Raw genomic sequence first — 19,705 nt, forward strand, 5'->3', positions numbered from 1 at the left:
GTGTTATGCCCGTGTTATGCCCGTGTTATGTCCGTGTTATGCCCGTGTTATGCCCGTGTTATGTCCGTGTTATGCCCGTGTTATGTCCGTGTTATGCCCGTGTTATGCCCGTGTTATGCCCGTGTTATGCCCGTGTTATGCCCGTGTTATGTCCGTGTTATGCCCGTGTTATGTCCGTGTTATGTTATGCCCGTGTTATGCCCGTGTTATGTCCGTGTTATGCCCGTGTTATGCCCGTGTTATGTCCGTGTTATGCCCGTGTTATGCCCGTGTTTTGCCCGTGTTATGCCCGTGTTATGCCCGTGTTATGTCCGTGTTATGCCCGTGTTATGCCCGTGTTATGCCCGTGTTATGCCCGTGTTATGCCCGTGTTATGTCCGTGTTATGCCCGTGTTATGCCCGTGTTATGCCCGTGTTATGCCCGTGTTATGTCCGTGTTATGTCCGTGTTATGCCCGTGTTATGCCCGTGTTATGTTATGCCCGTGTTATGCCCGTGTTATGCCCGTGTTATGCCCGTGTTATGCCCGTGTTATGTCCGTGTTATGTTGTCAGGATTACTATTTTCAAAGTTTACAACAAAAAAAACAATCACCTCCATTTATGATGTGATTCTCTTTTACTATTTGCCTTTTGAATAAAAAGAGAAAAACAAAGGCAAACAATTCGTTTTTTTTCCCCTCATTGAGTTCTTTGACTTAATTACTTCTGTAGCCTAACCCTCAGGAGACACTGTGGATTTAGGCTTGTGATTAGAGACAGAACAGTGGCCCACAGAACCTAACCAAATGAAAACACCAGCTACAATGTGCAGTTAGGGGAGAATAAACTGCTATGGCTTAGCATTTTAATTAAACAATCACCCTTTCAGAAATACCACAATTAATTTATATTCCATTTCCTTTTTACAAATCACTATTCCCATTTCAATATCTTGTGTTTACTTTCCATTGGGGAAAGAGAGAAAGTTGGCAACCTCTTCAGTATGTAAACATAACATATTGTAATCAGGATGGTTGTGTTAATTGACTGCTTGGCTCTTTTGGGCTTTTCTAAATGCACCTTGCTACAGCAAAACAACATACAGCACTTAGTACAGTAATATGGTGTAAACGCCTACGTTTATAAAGAGAAAATATCATTTCATTCTCTGGTCATATAATTCATAGAAAATAATGATCACAGATGTAGAATGATGATAAAAGGACATTTCCAAGTTAAAATGTTTACACTGTGCTATTTATTTAGATGAAATAAGGGGGAAAGACAAATTGGAAAGAAAGTAGCTACTGAGGTCCCTGGTGTGTGTGAAAATCAAGTAATAATAATAGTATTGCTTTGCAATAGTATAGCTGTAACGTTTGTCGTCGGAAGGAGACCAAGGTGCAGCGTGGTAATTGTTCATGATTCTTTATTAATCAAAAAACACTCGAACAAAATCACAAAGAGAAAAATGGAACAGTTCTGTAAGGCAAATAAACTATACAGAAAACAACTACCCACAAAACACAAGTGGGGAAAAGGCTGCCTAAGTATGATTCCCAATCAGAGACAACGATAGACAGCTGCCTCGGATTGGGAAACACACTCGGACAAAAACAAAGAAATAGAAAACATAGAAATAAAGAAACTAGAATGCCCACCCTAGTCACACCCTGGCCTAACTAAAATAGAGAATAAAAGCCTCTCTATGGCCAGGGCGTGACAATAGCATTGTATGAGTACAAGTCTAGCATGTTTGGAAACTATCCTTAACACACAATATACTGTACTGGACATATGTAATAATCATGAAAACATTATTTTCTTCTGAATATGTAAACTACCAAGTGGTTCTTATATCCTACACAGTACTAGGTATGACTTTAATACTTTACTGCAACTGTAATAACGTACTGTTTTCATTTTCTTTCAATTACTCTCTCCCTTTCATTGCTCTCTCTTTCACTCAAATAATCTCAGGCCTATTATGAGACAGCCAATGCATTTATTTTTCCCTTAAAGCTTTTTCTTTCCTCATGTCTCATCTGAGAAGACGTTTCAGTTAAATCCACTGTTTCAATGACTTATTGTGTGAACTCACCAAGGTGTTAAATTCTATTTCTGGTAACTTTTGCAATCCATATTCATCAGGTCCTCAATATACTTTAAGGTTTAAAGATTTTATGACTTACCAGTGCTATGAATTAGACGGGCCATCCGCTTGACATTAGACTGGACCAGGCTGTGTTAATATGTTCAGCTCATTCTCATTTTCACTATATTTCATGTTAGACACTCAATATTCATATCAAGAGCAGGAACATGAGGGTTGATGTATGCGCTGTCCAAATGTGCTGTGATATGGGAAAAGAACCTTGTAGCTTGTGTACCTTGCCAAACTGTAATGGCATATTCCAGCCATTAAAAATGGTGTAAAGTGGCTACTAATCAATTCTGTCTGTAATTGCTTATTAACAAATGGGCCCTTAAATGTTAATGTGCATTTGGCAGGAGGCTGGAGGCGTGTTGATTAGAATGCTGTGACATATCTCCAGGTCGTCAGTGTGGCCAGCACACATTTGCATCTTTTTGCCAACACATTCACCTTGTACGGCTCAGTTTGCATTTTCTTTGGAAAAATGACACAGTATCAAAAGGAAAGCTGATGAAAACACAAGCTGTATGTTTCCATTCCATACAGGTTTACCATAGCGGTCATAGTCAGTAATCATCCTTTGAGTGCTGTTAAAGAAAGGTGTGTGTGTGTGTGTGTGTTAAAGCAGCAGCAAATAGTGTGTGCCAAATGAGATGGATTCTGAATAGAGAGTGAGATGTCTACAGGACTTCAATACGAATGTAATGCTGTGACTGACAGGTCTTGTAATTCGTTGAGAGGTACCTAGAATAAATCAGCTTTTCTACGCGATTCAAAAATGCTTCTAAGATGATCCCCTCTCGTGCAGTGTTCTATTCAAATAGAATTTATCAGCCTATAATGATGGCAATAACATGCCCATGCTCTCATACACATACACACACACACACACACACACACACACACACACACACACACACACACACACACACACACACACACACACTGTGTGTGTGCAATGTGTGAATGAGACCATGGACATGTTATATATATACCCTTCACACTAAATTTACATTAACGCAACTGACAGGTTTATTCACACATCAAATCAATTCAAGCACATGTACATGCTCTGTAGCTCTTTTCCCTTGTCTGACAATGAAGGACATAAAGTGGAAATGCAATGTTGTGATATCTCTGTTGTCTCAGTGCTCCAGTTCTTTGACAACTTTTCCAGTTCTTGAGTTCAATGTCATTCAAGAATAAACACCACAGAAATCCATCCATCTATGTTGTTGAATTGATAGAGCAGTGGATATTTTCTTTGCTTAGTGGAAAGGTAGGGATATGTCATTGTTGTTTCCATTCACAATCTCATCCATGGTTGTGGACGGGTGTGACAGCCTTGGACTTTGCACTGGAGCATCAGCAGGTGTCCACCCTCCCTGTCTGTCTCACGAGAGGAATGCTTTCTCAGGGGCATCCTATAAACAGTGTCCTTTTATGCTCTCTGATTTCCTTCCCGGCTTTACAGTGAATGCTATAAATCTTTCCATTTATTTTAACTTTATTTCTCACTTCATTAGTTTCTGGGACACTGTGTGGCTGGCTTGGGAAAAAAGTTTGGCTCCTTTGAGAGATAAAATGTAATTTCACAGTCAACTTGCTGTGATATAGTCTTTCAAAACAATAGAGTGGGGGCAGATATGAGTCCCACTTGGTTCAGTACTTTGGTGTAGCAGTACATCAGATATGTGTCTCTAGGGGGGAGTGAGTGGTGGCAGGTAGCAAACATTTCCAAACACCCTCTGCAATTACTATGGTGTCAGCCATGGCAACTGAACACATTTTGGTATGAAATATGACTTAGCCTTTTGCAGAAAAGAACCAATTCTACATATACTGTAAATTAAATTTTAAAAATTAAATCTCTTGCGAGTACAGCTCATTAAAGAATAGCCTGATTGATCATCAGTAATTCAATCAAATCAATCAAATGTATTTATAAAGCCCTTCTTACATCAGCTGATGTCACAAAGTGCTGTACAGAAACCCAGCCTAAAACCCCAAACAGCAAGCAATGCAGATGTAGACTAATTAACTGATTAGAAGAGATTGTAGGGTGACAATCAGTGTTCGAGACAATATGTTACTGTATTGCTGTACATAATTCTATACAATGTGGGTGTCTGTTCCCTTTTTTACCTGCCCGGCTCTGCACACACACACACACACACACACACACACACGCCTCTTTGCAGCTAAACAGATCAGCCAAATGATCAAAACATGGTTTATTCTAGTAGCTCTGCAGCCTAGCTGTGCTACAGCATCACACACATTGTCAAGTAGAAACATGGCACGGCCTGATACAGTGGCTTGCAAAAGTATTCACCCCCCCTTGGCATTTTTCCTATTATGTTGCCTTACAACCTGGAATTAAAAATGTTTTTTTGGGGGTTTGTATCATTTGATTTACACAACATGCCTACCACTTTGAAGATACAACATTTTTTTTTTTTTTGTGAAACAAACAAGAAATAATACAAAAAAAATAAACTTGAGCGTGCATAACTATTCACCCCCCCAAAGTCAATACTTTGTAGAAACACCTTTTGCAGCAATTACAGCTGCAAGTCTCTTAGGGTATGTCTCTAAACTTGTCACATTTAGCCACTGGGAGTTTTGCCCATTCTTCAAGGCAAAACTGCTCCAGCTCATTGAAGTTGAATGGGTTCCGCTGGTGTACAGCAATCTTTAAGTCATACCACAGATTCTCAATTGGATTGAGGTCTGGGCTTTAACTAGGCCATTCCAATACATTTAAATGTTAACCCTCTAACCACTCGAGTGTTGCTTTAGCAGTATGCTTAGGGTCATTGTCCTGCTGGAAGGTGAACCTCGGTCCCAGTCTCAAATCTCTGGAAGACTGACACAGGTTTCCCTCAAGAATTTCCCTGTATTTAGCTTCATCCATCATTCCTTCTATACTGACCAGTTTCCCAGTCCCTGTTGATGGAAAAACATCCCCACTGCATGATGCTACCACCTCCATGCTTCACTGTTGGGATGTTGTTCTCGAGGTGATGAGAGGTGTTGTGATTGCGCCAGACATAGCGTTTTCCTTGATGGCCAAAAGCTACATTTTAGTCTCATCTGACCAGAGTACCTTCTTCCATATGTTTGGGGAGTCTCCCACATGCCTTTTGGCGAACACTAAACGTGTTTGCTTATTTTTTTCTTTAAGCAATGGCTTTTTTCTGGCCACTCTTCCGTAAAGCTCAGCTCTGTGGAGTGTACGGCTTAAAGTGGTCCTATGGACAGATACTCCAATCTCCGCTGTGGAGCTTTGCAGCTCCTTCAGGGTTGTCTTTGATCTCTTTGTTGCCTCTCTGATTAATGCCCTCCTTGCCTGGTCTGTGAGTTTTGGTGGGCGGCCGTCTCTTGGCAGGTTTGTTGTGATGCCATATTCTTTCAATTTTTTGCTATGTTCAAAGTTTCTGATATTTTTTATAACCCAACCCCGATCTGTACTGCTCCAAAACTTTGCCCCTGACCAGTTTGGAGAGCTTCTTGGTCTTCATGGTGCCGCTTGCTTAGTGGTGCCACTTGCTTAGTGGTGTTGCAGACTCTGGGGCCTTTCAGAACAGGTGTATATATACTGAGATCACAGATCATGTGATACTTAGATTCCACACAGGTGGACTTTATTTAACTAATTATGTGACTTCTGAAGGTAATTGGTTGCACCAGATCTGATTTAGGGGCTTCATAGCAAAGGGGGTGAATAGATATGCACGCACCTCTTTTTAATTTTTTTAATATTTTTAATTTTTTGAAAGTAGTTTATTTTATTTCACTTCACCAATTTAGACTTTTGTGTATGTTCATTACATGAAATCCAAATAAAAATCCATTTAAATGACAAGTTATAATTACAAGAAACAATTACAAGCAATTACAAGCAACAATTACAAGCAACAAAATAGGAAAAATGCCAAGGGGGATGAATACTTTTGCAAGGCACTGTAAATGTCTCTCGCTTCATTAGCTGTAGTCTCTCACACCATAAAACACCGGGAGTCTATCGGAGATGATAACACCACATACCCACCCCAGGAAGGAAGGGAGAGGAAAATCCATGCGCTACATGGGCTAGATTGTAAAAAGAAAATAACAAAATAAATGAATATCATTCCACAAATTGTCTCCATGTTTTGAACGTGTTTTGTTTTGGCACATTAGATCAGAGCCGTAAAGTCAGCCAGTCCTGGAGGCATCTTTGATACCAAGTGTGTGTGTCCATGGAGCTCAGAGTTTGCTGTTCTTCTGAAACTGTGAGACCAAGCCCAGCACCTGTTCTGTAACTGTGATGACTTTGTTGTGCATGTAGGCAGCGCTGTTGGACGGGGTCTCCTGCAGGAAGTATCTGTAGTTCACCATGATGCCACAGGAGTTGGCCACTCCCCGGGGGCTGGTGTCTGCATGCCAGTTCAGCCTCCACATGGTGGCACCATTCTGCAGGTGGAAGTTGGCCACAGGGTTCAGGGTATAGCCGCGCCGCTTCTCTCCGTAGAGGTACCAGGCACAGAGGCGCATCAGGGCAGGCTCCAGGATGTGGACCAGGCGTTCAGAGCGGGTCCACTCGCCAGTGCTGATCAGCTTACGCAGGGCATCCAGGGCGTTGGTATCGGGGGCTGTGTTTGTGACATCTGCCACCTCCCTCCACTCACGTTCAGTTAACAGCTCCATGCGGCCCTCCTTCCGGTGCTGGTTGAGCAGGCCCAGTAACCAGGAGGAGAAGCCCGGGATGGGAGACAGGCTGGAGAACTGGGACATGTGGGGGAACTCACTCTGCAAAAAGATAGACAGAGAGGATAGACAGCCTCAGTCTAAAACAACTTTGTCTACACCAGTTAATGAATAATACCAATGAGGTATTACAGAGAGAAAAGTACATGAAAAAGTAACATTAAGGAAAGGGTTAGACAGGTTGGATAATACAGGTTCAATAATACATTTTCATCCTGTCAAATTTAAATGTTCTGGACCCGTCCAAGGGAATGCACTTTCCAAACACTTGATAATGAACCCAGTATGTAATACCCCAGTGTCTCACGGAGGAGCTGAACCCAGTATGTAATACCCCAGTGTCTCACGGAGGAGCTGAACCCAGTATGTAATACCCCAGTGTCTCACGGAGGAGCTGAACCCAGTATGTAATACCCCAGTGTCTCACGGAGGAGCTGAACCCAGTATGTAATACCCCAGTGTCTCTCGGAGGAGCTGAACCCAGTATGTAATACCCCAGTGTCTCACGGAGGAGCTGAACCCAGTATGTAATACCCCAGTGTCTCTCGGAGGAGCTGAACCCAGTATGTAATACCCCAGTGTCTCACGGAGGAGCTGAACCCAGTATGTAATACCCCAGTGTCTCTCGGAGGAGCTGAACCCAGTATGTAATACCCCAGTGTCTCTCGGAGGAGCTGAACCCAGTATGTAATACCCCAGTGTCTCACGGAGGAGCTGAACCCAGTATGTAATACCCCAGTGTCTCTCGGAGGAGCTGAACCCAGTATGTAATACCCCAGTGTCTCTCGGAGGAGCTGAACCCAGTATGTAATACCCCAGTGTCTCTCGGAGGAGCTGAACCCAGTATGTAATACCCCAGTGTCTCTCGGAGGAGCTGAACGCAGTATGTAATACCCCAGTGTCTCTCGGAGGAGCTGAACCCAGTATGTAATACCCCAGTGTCTCTCGGAGGAGCTGAACCCAGTATGTAATACCCCAGTGTCTCTCGGAGGAGCTGAACCCAGTATGTAATACCCCAGTGTCTCACGGAGGAGCTGAACCCAGTATGTAATACCCCAGTGTCTCTCGGAGGAGCTGAACCCAGTATGTAATACCCCAGTGTCTCTCGGAGGAGCTGAACTCAGTATGTAATACCCCAGTGTCTCACGGAGGAGCTGAACCCAGTATGTAATACCCCAGTGTCTCACGGAGGAGCTGAACCCAGTATGTAATACCCCAGTGTCTCTCGGAGGAGCTGAACTCAGTATGTAATACCCCAGTGTCTCTCGGAGGAGCTGAACTCAGTGAACTACCTATCAGATACAAACGGCTTTGTTTCCCACTGCAACACAAAGCAACAGCACCAATCGACTCCATCTCCACATATCTGCCATTGGGATTGATAGAGATGGATGACCCCCTCATTCTCTTGCTCTACCCTGCCCTCCCTTTCTCTCTCACTTTTAATACCTTCCAAGCTCTTGACTCTGGTCCCTAGTGCCTCTGCCATCATCATACACTGCCTGCCTGCCGCCGAGGTTTCACTCTCTCCCCTCTTTCTTTCACTTCTTCACAAGTTCTCTTTCTTGCTCTCTCTCTCTCTTCTATTACCTGCCCTCTCATGTTGGATCTTTCTTGTCTAGGCTGATAAGGTACAGAGCTGTGTGGTGTGTTGATTCACTGGAGGCAGCAGAGGAGGCAACGTGTGTCAGACAACCCCTGGAGGCAGATGTTGGAGTGAGCCTTTACTTCTACCTCTCCCTCTCTCTCCCTCCCTCCCTCTTTCTCATTCATTCCTCTGTACTTCCATCACACGAGTCAGTAGATCTGAGCATAACCATGTCAAGAGGTCACTTTCTATTCATCAGTTCAATTTACTGTAAAGCCTTGGTCAGCAGGCTTAGAGCAGGCATGCAATCCACAGAGAAATAAGTAAGGCCAAATGATAGGGAGACAGAAAAGGCCCTAGAGAGTAATGCTGAAAGACAACGGGATCCTCCTCCCTACTTCCTCAACCACACTGTGACCTTCTCTTTCCCTCCCCATCATCCATCCATTGCAGTGGTCCCTCAGTGGCTGTAGAGGTGTTCTATTGCCCTTAATATGGGGCATAACACTGCAATGGCACTGCACACAGTCATCTTTCTTAGTTGTTTTGTCCTACTGATATGAGGGGTTATCAGCATGACCTGGGGATAAAGCCAGAACTCATTGGTCACAAGAAAAGGCTTGGTAAAACAAAATTACATTTCTGCTTTAATTCAATATCTGCAGAGTTCAGATGGAATCGAGACTACAGATAAAAAAAAGTTCAAGCCCTACAAAACAATGTACATCCCTAGAACTTCATAGATCAATTCACCAATGTCAAGAACGCAGATTGAACAATGGAGAGGCTAGAATACTTAGACCAGGCTACTGTACAATTCAACAAGAAACACACTACATACTCTTATCCTACAAGTCTATACTCTGCCAGACTAACAACTACACTCACAGAAAAAATCTCTTCAAAAACAGAGTCCATATTTACTATAAATAAAGATTCAAATAAATAAAGGCTTTCACGATCACTTGCTTTGCATGTCATTATAGCAGGATATGACCATTTCAACCTTTCAGACAAGCCTCCCAGCTATGTAAATCCATGAGGTTGAGTGGCTCTTGTTTATCCATTCAATGTTCCAATCATTTAATAAGAGCTATAGCTGGAGCACCCTGACATGGAGTGGTTTCCTCTCCTCTCGACATGATTAGGTCTGACAGCTGAAATGTCAATATTCCTCTCTCTATCTTGGCTGAAATGTGGAGAAGAGCATTCAATCCTACCGCAATCCCCTCTTTACCCACAAGCACACACCTAACATGCAGGTGGAAATACAGGATGGTGCGAGTATTTAGTTTCATTTAGCTTGTCTAGGTTATATTACAATAAATGTTTATCTTATAATAATGACCACTCTTCCCACACTGAAATAGCCTCCAGCTTATGTTGAACTACTGTTGTGATTGACTGCCATCTGTTTCTTGGCCATGGCCAGAAGTGTTGGGGTGTCGTGAGTGGTTGTGGTTCTAAGAACTTGGTGGAAGTCTGGAGAGAATGGAATCCATCAGGTGACACTGAAGCGAGTGTCAAACAGAGTGTAAAAAAAACTCTGACCATGGAGATGGCTAATTAATCACGCATGATGACGCAGGGGAGCAGCTGATTGACTCAGGAGACGTTCCACAGTGTTCAGATGTGGGGCCCCATGAGAGGGGCAGTCCGACTTTGCCTGTCATTCTGCTCATAGAAACAGTGGTGTGATGTCATTCTCCACCCACCTGCAGCTCCCGCACCACTCTCTTGATGAGAACGTTCCCCAGCTCCACGCCCTGCAGGCCAGCCTGGCTGGAGGAGATGGAGTAGAACACTGCTGTGTTGACCTTGGCAACATCCTCCTCCAAGTCCAGGGTAGCCAACTCTCTCACGATACTCTATGGGACAGGAGAAAAAACATTGTTGGAGTCAGACATACAGTCTATTATCAAATTGTGGTCTCCAGTACTATAAAGAGAAATGAATCTACAGAACAGCTAAACCAACGTCTCAATTTCTGCATTCTCTCTCATATTCAATAAATGAGGTATTCCATATAAAACCTCTCACCTGTATGTTATTAGAGATGTCCTCTGTGAGTGCCACATGCAGGACGACCAGTGGTTCCCCTGGCATGGCAGCGTGAGTGAAGGCATAGCAGCGACGGTACGGCCCCACCCTACGCTTTATATCGGTCCAGTTCCTCACAGGGTGGACAGCCTCGTACCTGCCAGGACATACACAGTCAGACATGGGTTTACTGTAGAGCTATAAGTGTCGGTGTGTCTGTGTGTGTACAACAGTGGCTTCTTACTGGCTGATCTTCTGCAGTATCTCGCAGGGGGACTGCCAGGTGATCCTCTCCAGACGCAGCAGACCCACAGAGAACCACTCTGACAGCAGACTCTTCAGAGTGCCATTCAGGTCCTGCAACATCAGAACCCAGAGGTAAAGCTCCTGTGTGCTCTGGCCAGCTACTCAATAATTAGTTCGTCATGAGAGAGACTAATCAGAACCAAATACAGGATGTAGCTGCTAGAGTGTGGCTGCCAGAGACAAGCTATTTCTATTTACCTATTAACAAAAACATTTGCTTACTGATTAAAGTGATCATTTAAAGCATATTAGAGCCTGACACTCCCAGTCCCAGCACCTAATGCCATCCAAATGGTTTTAGCACACTGAAAATGAGCTGCCATAGTGCTTACAGGTGTTATTTTTTTCTCAATCTGTAACTAGTGTCAGCTTAATAACACTGTGAACAGCTCAATCAGTTCACTTAAGTAGAATTCATGACTGAATGTCATCACACTATCTAGTGACTGACAGCAGCATTAATAACATTACAGGCTGGTATCAAAAGCATGGCTGTCACATAATCCTGCAGTTCCATGATCACCTACAAGGCCTACTTTTTGTGGGTGTATGTCCTCCTGGGCATTTGTTTGTTTTCATTATCCACATCTCCACCCTATCCACATCGACAGGACAGTAGTGGAGAGGGTAGTACGTTTTAAGTTCCTCGGTGTACACATCACGGACAAACTGATTTGGTCCACCCACACAGACAGCGTTGTGATGAAGGCGCAGCAGCGCCTCAGCAACCTCAGGTGGCTGAAGAAATTCGGCTTGTCACCAAAAGCACTCACAAACTTCTACAGATGCACAATCGAGAGCATCCTGTCGGGCTGTATCACCGCCTGGTACGGCAACTGCTCCAACCACAACCATAAGGCTCTCCAGAGGGTAGTGAGGTCTGCACAACGCATCACCGGGGGCAAACTACCTGCCCTCCAGGACACCTACACCACCCGATGTCACAGGAAGGCCATAAAGATCATGAGTGGCTGCTGCCAATATACTGACTCAACTCCAGCCACTTTAATAATGGAAATTGATGTAAAAAATGTATCACTAGCCACTTTCAACAGTGCCACTTAATATAATGTTTACATTTACCCTACATTACTCATCTCATATGTATATACTGTATTCGATACCATCTACTGCATCTTGCCTATGCTGTTCTGTACCATCACTCATTCATATATCTTTATGTACATATTATTTATCCCTTTACACTTGTGTGTATAAGGTAGTAGTTGTGGAATTGTTAGGTTAGATTACTCGTTGGTTATTACTGCATTGTTGGAACTCTAGAAGCACAAGCATTTCGCTATACTCGCATTAACATCTGCTAACCATGTGTATGTGACAAATACAATTTGATTTGATTTATATCTGTTGGCGGTGATGATGGCACAGGTGGATCTGGAGCCTACGGTACTGTATATGAGGAGACATAGGCCTCACACTTCAATAAACACATTGTCATATGAGCAGGGTATAGTCCTCCTCCAAGGATTTGACTTCATTATAGCAGAGAAAGGCTCTCTCAACAAACAAACATACCATTATACCTGCATAAACTCACACTGAGTTAAGACTATACGTACTCTATTCTGTCCATCTACAGCAGCACCTGGCAAGTCAACAGCCAACTGTACCTGCCAATAATAATGTGCATTATACATTGCCCCCCCAAAAATAAACATTGATAACTGACGGGCCTAAATATAGTTGATGCCAATCCCTTCCAAAGTAGCTGAAAGTGCATTTGAATTCTACACTTAACAAAAGCTACTTACAAAACTTAGAATTCTGCACCAAACATTAATTATACTGAAAAAAATCTAACTGATTTTACTGAGTTACAGTTCATATAAGGAAGTCAGTCAATTGAAATTAATTAAATTGGGCTCCCGAATGGCGCAGCAGTCTAAAGCTCTGCATCTCAGTGCAAGAGGAGTCCCTACAGTCCCTGGTTTAATTCCAGGCTGTATCACGTCCGACCGTGATTGGGAGTCCCATAGGGCGGCGCACAGTTGGCCCAGCGTCGTCTGCCATGGTTTGGAATAAGAATTTGTTATTAACTGACTTGCCGAGTTGAAAAAAAAGTATAATATTGGCCCTAATCCTATGGATTTCACATGACTGGGCAGGGGTGCAGCCATGAGTGGGCCTGGGAGGGTATATGCCCACCCACTGGGGAGTGGTTACACATACAGTAGTCTGCGGTTGTGAGGCCGGTTGGACGTATTGCCAAATTCTCTAAAATGATGTTGGAGGTGGCTTATGGTAGAGAAATGAACATTTAATTATCTGGCAACAGCGGTGGTGGCCATTGCTCCCAGCATGCTCCCTCAAAACTTGAAACATCTGTGTTGTGTGACAAAACTGCACATTTTGTGACCTTTTATTGTCCCCAACAGGTTGACCTGTTTAATGATCATGCAGTTTAATCAGCTCCTTGATATGCCACACCTGTCAGGTGGATGGATTTTTTTGGGCAAAGGAGAAATGCTCGCAAACAAATTTGTGCACAAGCTTTTTGTGCATTTGAACAATTTTATTTCAGCTCATGAAACATGAGACCAACACTTTACATGTTGCGTTTTTGTTCATGTTTTTACAGACACAGTATATTTTACATGAGTTATCTTGTATTTTGATTATTTTTGCAATTTTTTATCCCATCCATATTTTCTTATCTAGCTGAATTTCACACTGGAATTTTTTTAATATATTTTTTTATTTAACTAGGCAAGTCAGTTAAGAACAAATTCTTATTTTCAATGACGGCCTATGAACAGTGGGTTAACTGCCTGTTCAGGGGCAGAACGACAGATTTGTACCTTGTCAGCTCGGGGACAAGGTTGCAACCTTTGTTACTAGTCCAACGCTCTAACCACTAGGCTACCCTGCCGCCCCATAAATACACTCAACTGAATTATTACCCTGCTCTATGTTCGCTACATACTGTACCTCATTGCGGAGAAGAAACTAACATCCATGGGCGTGGCGTAGCTTTTGGCTGGAATAAGGATTTGGGGTAGCCAGGCAACCACATAACCCCCAGGGCCAAAAACTTATCCAAAACAGCACATTTTAAAAGCGTGTCGGTGTGTGTGTGTTTGTGTGTCTTTGATGACTCACACAAAAAAAAGACAAACTTAGAATCTGACAACAGGAGCAAATAAATAATTCTGAGATTGATGATGAACCCTGAAAAAGCATTAAGATATCATGCTATGTCGACACATACAACCGCAGCTACCGCCTTGCCTCTGGGTTAAAGAAGCTCCCAATTCTTAGTCACACAAAAGAACAGCAAACTCGGGGACAAATCTGTATTTCGTTGACCTTGCGGCAGATGAAAACCTTTGAAAGAGAAGAAGAGTCGCAATAGTCAGGTTTAGTGACATGGAAGTAGAAGGGAGAGCAAGTGAAGAGGCTGAGGAATCAAAGACCTTGAAATTAAACTGGCCTGAATGGCTGTGACAATAATGTGAGCCTTTGAAAAAAAGCTTGAGAGATTCTAATCCTTGAGAGAAAATTTAATTTTATTTCATTGGCACTGTACCAGTAAAATTAGAAATTTGTGTTACAGTATATGCCGTTGAGGACATTGATTTGGAATTTGCACCGTTGTTACACAGTTGCTAGTATTGCATGCACAAAGAGAACCATAAGGAAACTGTGATGCATATGAAACAGGAACCAAAGCCAAAGTTATTCAGTTGTGCATTCAAAGTTTCCAGGGTACAACAGGACAGCCTCCCAGCCCCTACTACACTATGTGCCTTTTGCTCCAGTAGGCCTAGATGACATGTGACAGGCTTAGGCTAAAATTGCCTCTGAGAAACCACAACCAATATACTTGTCAAATGTAAGGGAGCACTAAACTGAAGTCACAGCAGAAGTGTATTATGAATCCCAGTTATTTTCCTAATCTCTCACCTCCCAGGTTATTCTGTGCACAGGTAAAGAAGAATGAAAATAGTGATTGATCAAAATAATTGATAGACCAACAGCAGGAAACAAGTCAACTATAGAAATGCAGGAAACAAGTCTACTATAGAAATGTGAGACACTTCTAAACAACCTTGGTCATTGTAGTCTTGGCAATTCAGAACTTTTATAAGGCCTATTTGATTCTGCTTGACTCGCTGTTTTAATTACTATCATGTTTATGAACACCTTTCTTTCCTCCCACAGTAGGTGAGAGGCTCTTATTTTACTCTAACCTATTCCATTTTTAAACCCCAATTTCTCTCTCCCCAAAGTAAGGTAGACATTGTGTACAGTACAGCTGTTCTCGCCTACTGCATTGACAGTGCCACCTTTTTAAAGGAACTCCTGTTGGTGAAATAGTGTATATCATATTTAGCATCATTCTCAAACACAGGTAAAGAGCTGATGCAGCAGAACATAAACGGATAAACAAATCCCTGTGTGAGCTAACTTATATGTAAAGAGGCCAAATAATAACTGCGGGAAGATGCTGGTAAAATGAGTCAAGCTGAGCAAGCATTTCCCAATTGATGACCAATTAGATTTTAAGCAATTTTCGCATTCAGTGCAAATGTCCTTTCACCTCCATGCCCTACATCACCCAAGATGGAGAAAGGTAGGCCTTTGTCAGACAGACTGATGTGGGTACAAGTTGGTAACTTGCCTCAATAGGAGATGGGGGAGTTAAGGGATCAAAACAAGAAAAGATCTGATTCGATAGATATTTAAACAGCTAGCACAAACAGTTGTGGCCAAATATATTGGTGCCCTTGCACTTTTCTTTAAAAAATCCCCTTTTCTACTGAAATTGAAAAAAACTTTGTCTTCACGCCATGTTATTGGATTTTCAACAATACAGAACCAATTTTATTTTTGAGATGTTCCCACAACTTGGAGTCCACCTGTGGTAAATTCAATTGATTGGACATGATTTGGAAAGGCACACGCCTGTCTATATAAAGGTCCCTTAGTTGACTGTGCATGTCAGAGCAAAAACCACACCATGAGCAATTTCTGCAGCATTGTTGGTCCCCAAGAACCCAGTGGTCTCCATCTTTCTTAAAAGGAAGAAGTTTGGAACCACCAAGACTCTTCCTAGAGCTGGCCGTCAGGCCAAACTGAGCGCCTTGGTCAGGGAGGTGACCAAGAACCCAATGGTCACTTTGACAAAGCTCCAGAGTTCAACCATCTCTGCAACACTCCACCAATCAGGCCTTTATGGTAGAGTGTCCAGAAGCCACTCCTCAGTAAAAGGCACATGACAGCCAACATGGAGTTTGCCAAAAGACACCTAAAGACTCTCAGAACATGAAAAACAAGATTATCTCATCTGATAAAACCAAGTTTTAAACTCTTTGGCCTGAATGCCAAGCGTCATGTCTGGAAGAAACCTGGCATCATCCCTACAGTGAAGCATGGTGGTGGCAGCATCATGCTGTGAATATGATTTTCAGCGGCAGGGACTGGAAGACTAGTCAGGATCGAGGCAAAGATGAACGGAGCAAAGTACAGAGAGATCCTTGATGAAATCCTGCTCCAGAGCGCTCAGGACCTCAGACTGGTGCGAAAGTTCACCTTCCAACAGGACAACGACCTTAAGCACACAGCTAAGACCACGCAGGAGAAGCTTCGGGACAAGTCTCTGAATGTCCTTGAGTGGCCCAGCTAGAGCCCGGACTTGAACCCATTCGAAAATCTCTGGAGAGACCTAAAATAGCTGTGCAGTAACGCTCCCCATCCAACCTGACATTGCTTGGGAGGATCTGCAGAAAAGAATGGGAGAAACTCCCCAAATACAGGTGTGCTAAGCTTGTATCGTCATACCCAAGAAGACTCAAGGCTGTAATCGCTGCCAAAGGTTCTTCAACAAAGTACTGAGTAAAGGGTCTGAATACTTATGGAAATGTGATATATATATATATATATATACACACAATACCCCATAATGACAAAGCAAAAACAGGTTTTTAGACATTTTTTTTAGACATTTTTGCTAATTTATATTAAAAAAAAAAATATATATATATATATATATATTTTTTTTAATATAAATGAGCAAAAATGTCTAAAAACCTGTTTTTGCTTTGTCATTATGGGGTATTGTGTGTAGATTGATGAGGGGAGAAAAACAATTTAATCCATTTTAGAATAAGGCTGTAATGTAACAAAATGTGGAAAAAGTCAAGGGGTCTGAATCCTTAATAATTAAGGATAAACATAATTTAAAAAATGTGTAGACTGCAAATTGACCGCAAGAAGCCCAAACAGATATTATCTGACTAAAACCTAGACCTAAGCATTTCAAACCTTGCTTCCATTTGTATACAATCATTCTAAAGTATCTGTAACTCAATGATGTTACTTATAGATGATTTGGATATGAAGCGTGAAAATGCTAATATAGGTAGCATTGACTTTCATTGGATTTGTGCAGCAAATTGTAAAAAGTTAGCATTTGAAACAGTGGCCAAGAATAGGTTGTGGTCATACATTGCCCATAGACTGCTTACAGGCTAAGGAAACTAAAATGTAATTTTGTAATTTGGTTGAACTATCCCTTTAACATGGAGGGGGGCAGCACTATCTCATGGTCAGAACCTGGTAATATCAGGATGTAGGATAGGGCATAAACCTAACAACTTCAATGACTAACTTCTCTGAACGGGGAACAAAGCATCACCAAATTCCATGAGAGTCCATTACATAGGATGAAGAAACAATACTCCGAGCTACAGCTCCATACTATTTGTCAGACATAGAGAACTGATACTGTATACTGGTTGTTGGGGTGGGATAGGGCTGGGTCTGGGAGGGTCCGTGGGTAACTTTTGACCATTTATTTTGATTCTTCATGTCTTACTCATTGGTAGAAAAATGTTTGGCACAAATCAGATGATGGGTGCTATATTTATTAAATATTATATGAATCCTATAAATTAAAATGGCTTAAATTCTCAGATCGAATCACATTTCAACTAAATAACGATGCAGGAATGCTAATCTTATCTGTTTCTAACTACAGAAACAATTTCAGAACAATCTGAGATGGTAGGTGTTATGGCTTGCTGAAATGTCATGGAATGACCTTCATGACACTTTAAAAATAAATAAAACTAACCCATATGATTTTGAAATGCTTGGATCAGTCACAGTTTCTTCACTAGGGCAAAAGTGATCAGAGATGAGCTGCTCTAGCAGTCAGTTGAAATGGGACACCCACACCAATGTAGGTCAAAGGGGGCTTCCATGTCATACAGCGTTGTCAACACCTTTATTTAGTATAGTACATTAGGCCTGCAACTGATTTGCCTTTGACACACAAGTTTTAAATGTGCTGTACCTACAGTATACATTGGTTACATTGTATAAGGCACCTACATCTGTTTTGTTTCTTAGCATTAAATATAGAAACATGTCATCTATTAGCTTGTTTGTAAACAAATCGTGTTTTATGTTATTTTCCATTGGAAAAACTTCAATTTTCTATAACACTTATCTGGTAATGGCAGTAGAACTGGCTCCATTTAGTGAACGTTAGTTTTTGAGCAGGTGTTAATATTTATTGTTGATCTATTTCCCGATAACTCAGAAGAAATACAAAGGCGATTCCAAGTACTGAAATACATATACTGTTGTGAATTATTCCTGCCTGCACCTGTCAATTATTTTCAAAACGCGCTACGTGAATTGACATTAGCAGGCCACCATAGAATATTGTAAACAGTGGCTTTACCCGAATGTGAGGACTGTCACTTCCTTTAGATGATATTATTTCAAGCAGATCGGCACGTAGGTCCACCAGGAACTTCACTCCCCCCTCAACCCTGCTTATGTGATTAAGCAACTGTTTATAGCGCGGAGTCAGACTATATCGTAACCTGTCCTCTACTTGCAATATTGTAGCCAAGTCCCTTAACTGAGTGTCGAGCAGCTTGCCTGCTAGCTCTGAAACTCCTTTGTGGTCCACACCAAAATCGTGTGATAACGTTGCTAGTAATTGTGACTTCTCTTCCTTTTCAAGGCTTTTGTAGAAATGCATAAATTCCACACTGTTCGATTCGGGTGGAGGCGGGGACTTCTCTCTCGTCTCGTATGTAGGTAACGGTACCACAACCCTCGTCAGTATGTCCTCCATGGATCTGACAGTACCAGGTGCCGAGGTAGACCGACAACGCACGCTTCGAAAGTCCAAGGCCTGGAGACTTAAAGCCGTTACTAAAACACTTCGATGTCGCCAGAAACTCACACCACTGCGCAATGTAGAAACTATGGGCTGGGGTGTCATCGCAATCTGTAAATGGTCTCTTTCCAGTTGTAAATAATACCAGTACCACCCGGTGCGCAACCTGATCCTTTACCGTATATTATTAAAGAGACAGTACAACTATCACAGCGAGCCTGAAGGAAATAACGCCAGTGTTTTTCCCCCCAACCTATTTCCCAATGTCACTCTCCCCACCTCAAAATACCTGGTTTAGTTTTTGAATCTACTTTTTATTCCACGTGGTCGACCTTTGCCTCTTTGTGTGTATGGGAGAGCAATAATTATGTAACAAAAAGAGGACGCTTGGATTGGAAATTAGTGAATAGGTAGTGAAACGAAAATTCCACTCAGCCAACCAAAAACTAGGACCCCAAAATACGACTTTATTAAATAAATATTTAATTCCTCCATTAAAATAATCACTGAGCTTCAAGAGCAACTTAGTTTGCTGATATGATGATAGCTGCATTATTGAGGAAAGTGTTTACTTGCTTTAACTGTGATATGTGGTTGTTTTGTGTAAAATGCTTGCTTACGCCAATCCAGTCCTCAGATCATGCATACGATTATTAGAATAGGGCTTGTCAGAAAGCAAATAGAAGTGCATATTTAAAATAAATAAAATTAAGCCATATTATTAAT

The 19,705-nt window shown here is 42.1% G+C and overlaps 1 protein-coding gene across 1 annotated transcript; it reads right to left on the reverse strand.

Moving 5' to 3' along the window:
* Positions 1–1,392: 1,392 nt before the first annotated feature.
* mlycd (malonyl-CoA decarboxylase) lies at positions 1,393–19,223 on the reverse strand. Its single transcript, XM_029668159.2, has 5 exons — positions 18,533–19,223; positions 10,760–10,872; positions 10,516–10,672; positions 10,191–10,343; positions 1,393–6,929 (listed from the first exon to the last, which is right to left on the reverse strand). Exons 1-5 carry the CDS (start codon positions 19,082–19,084, stop codon positions 6,387–6,389), a joined length of 1,518 nt encoding a protein of 505 aa, XP_029524019.2. The 5' UTR covers positions 19,085–19,223; the 3' UTR covers positions 1,393–6,386.
* Between the last annotated feature and the right edge of the window lie 482 nt (positions 19,224–19,705).

This window comes from Oncorhynchus nerka, linkage group LG9a (genome assembly GCF_034236695.1).
Source record: "Oncorhynchus nerka isolate Pitt River linkage group LG9a, Oner_Uvic_2.0, whole genome shotgun sequence".
Classification (NCBI taxonomy): domain Eukaryota; kingdom Metazoa; phylum Chordata; class Actinopteri; order Salmoniformes; family Salmonidae; genus Oncorhynchus; species Oncorhynchus nerka.

Coding starts and splice junctions, on each gene's coding strand:
- mlycd (XM_029668159.2), bottom strand. CDS start 19,084: ATGACACCCCAGCCCATAGTTTCTACATTGCGCAGTGGTGTGAGTTTC. Junction 10,873..18,532: donor GTGACAGTCCTCACATTCGG/GTAAAGCCACTG, acceptor CTGATGTTGCAG/GACCTGAATGGCACTCTGAA. Junction 10,673..10,759: donor ATACTGCAGAAGATCAGCCA/GTAAGAAGCCAC, acceptor ATGTCCTGGCAG/GTACGAGGCTGTCCACCCTG.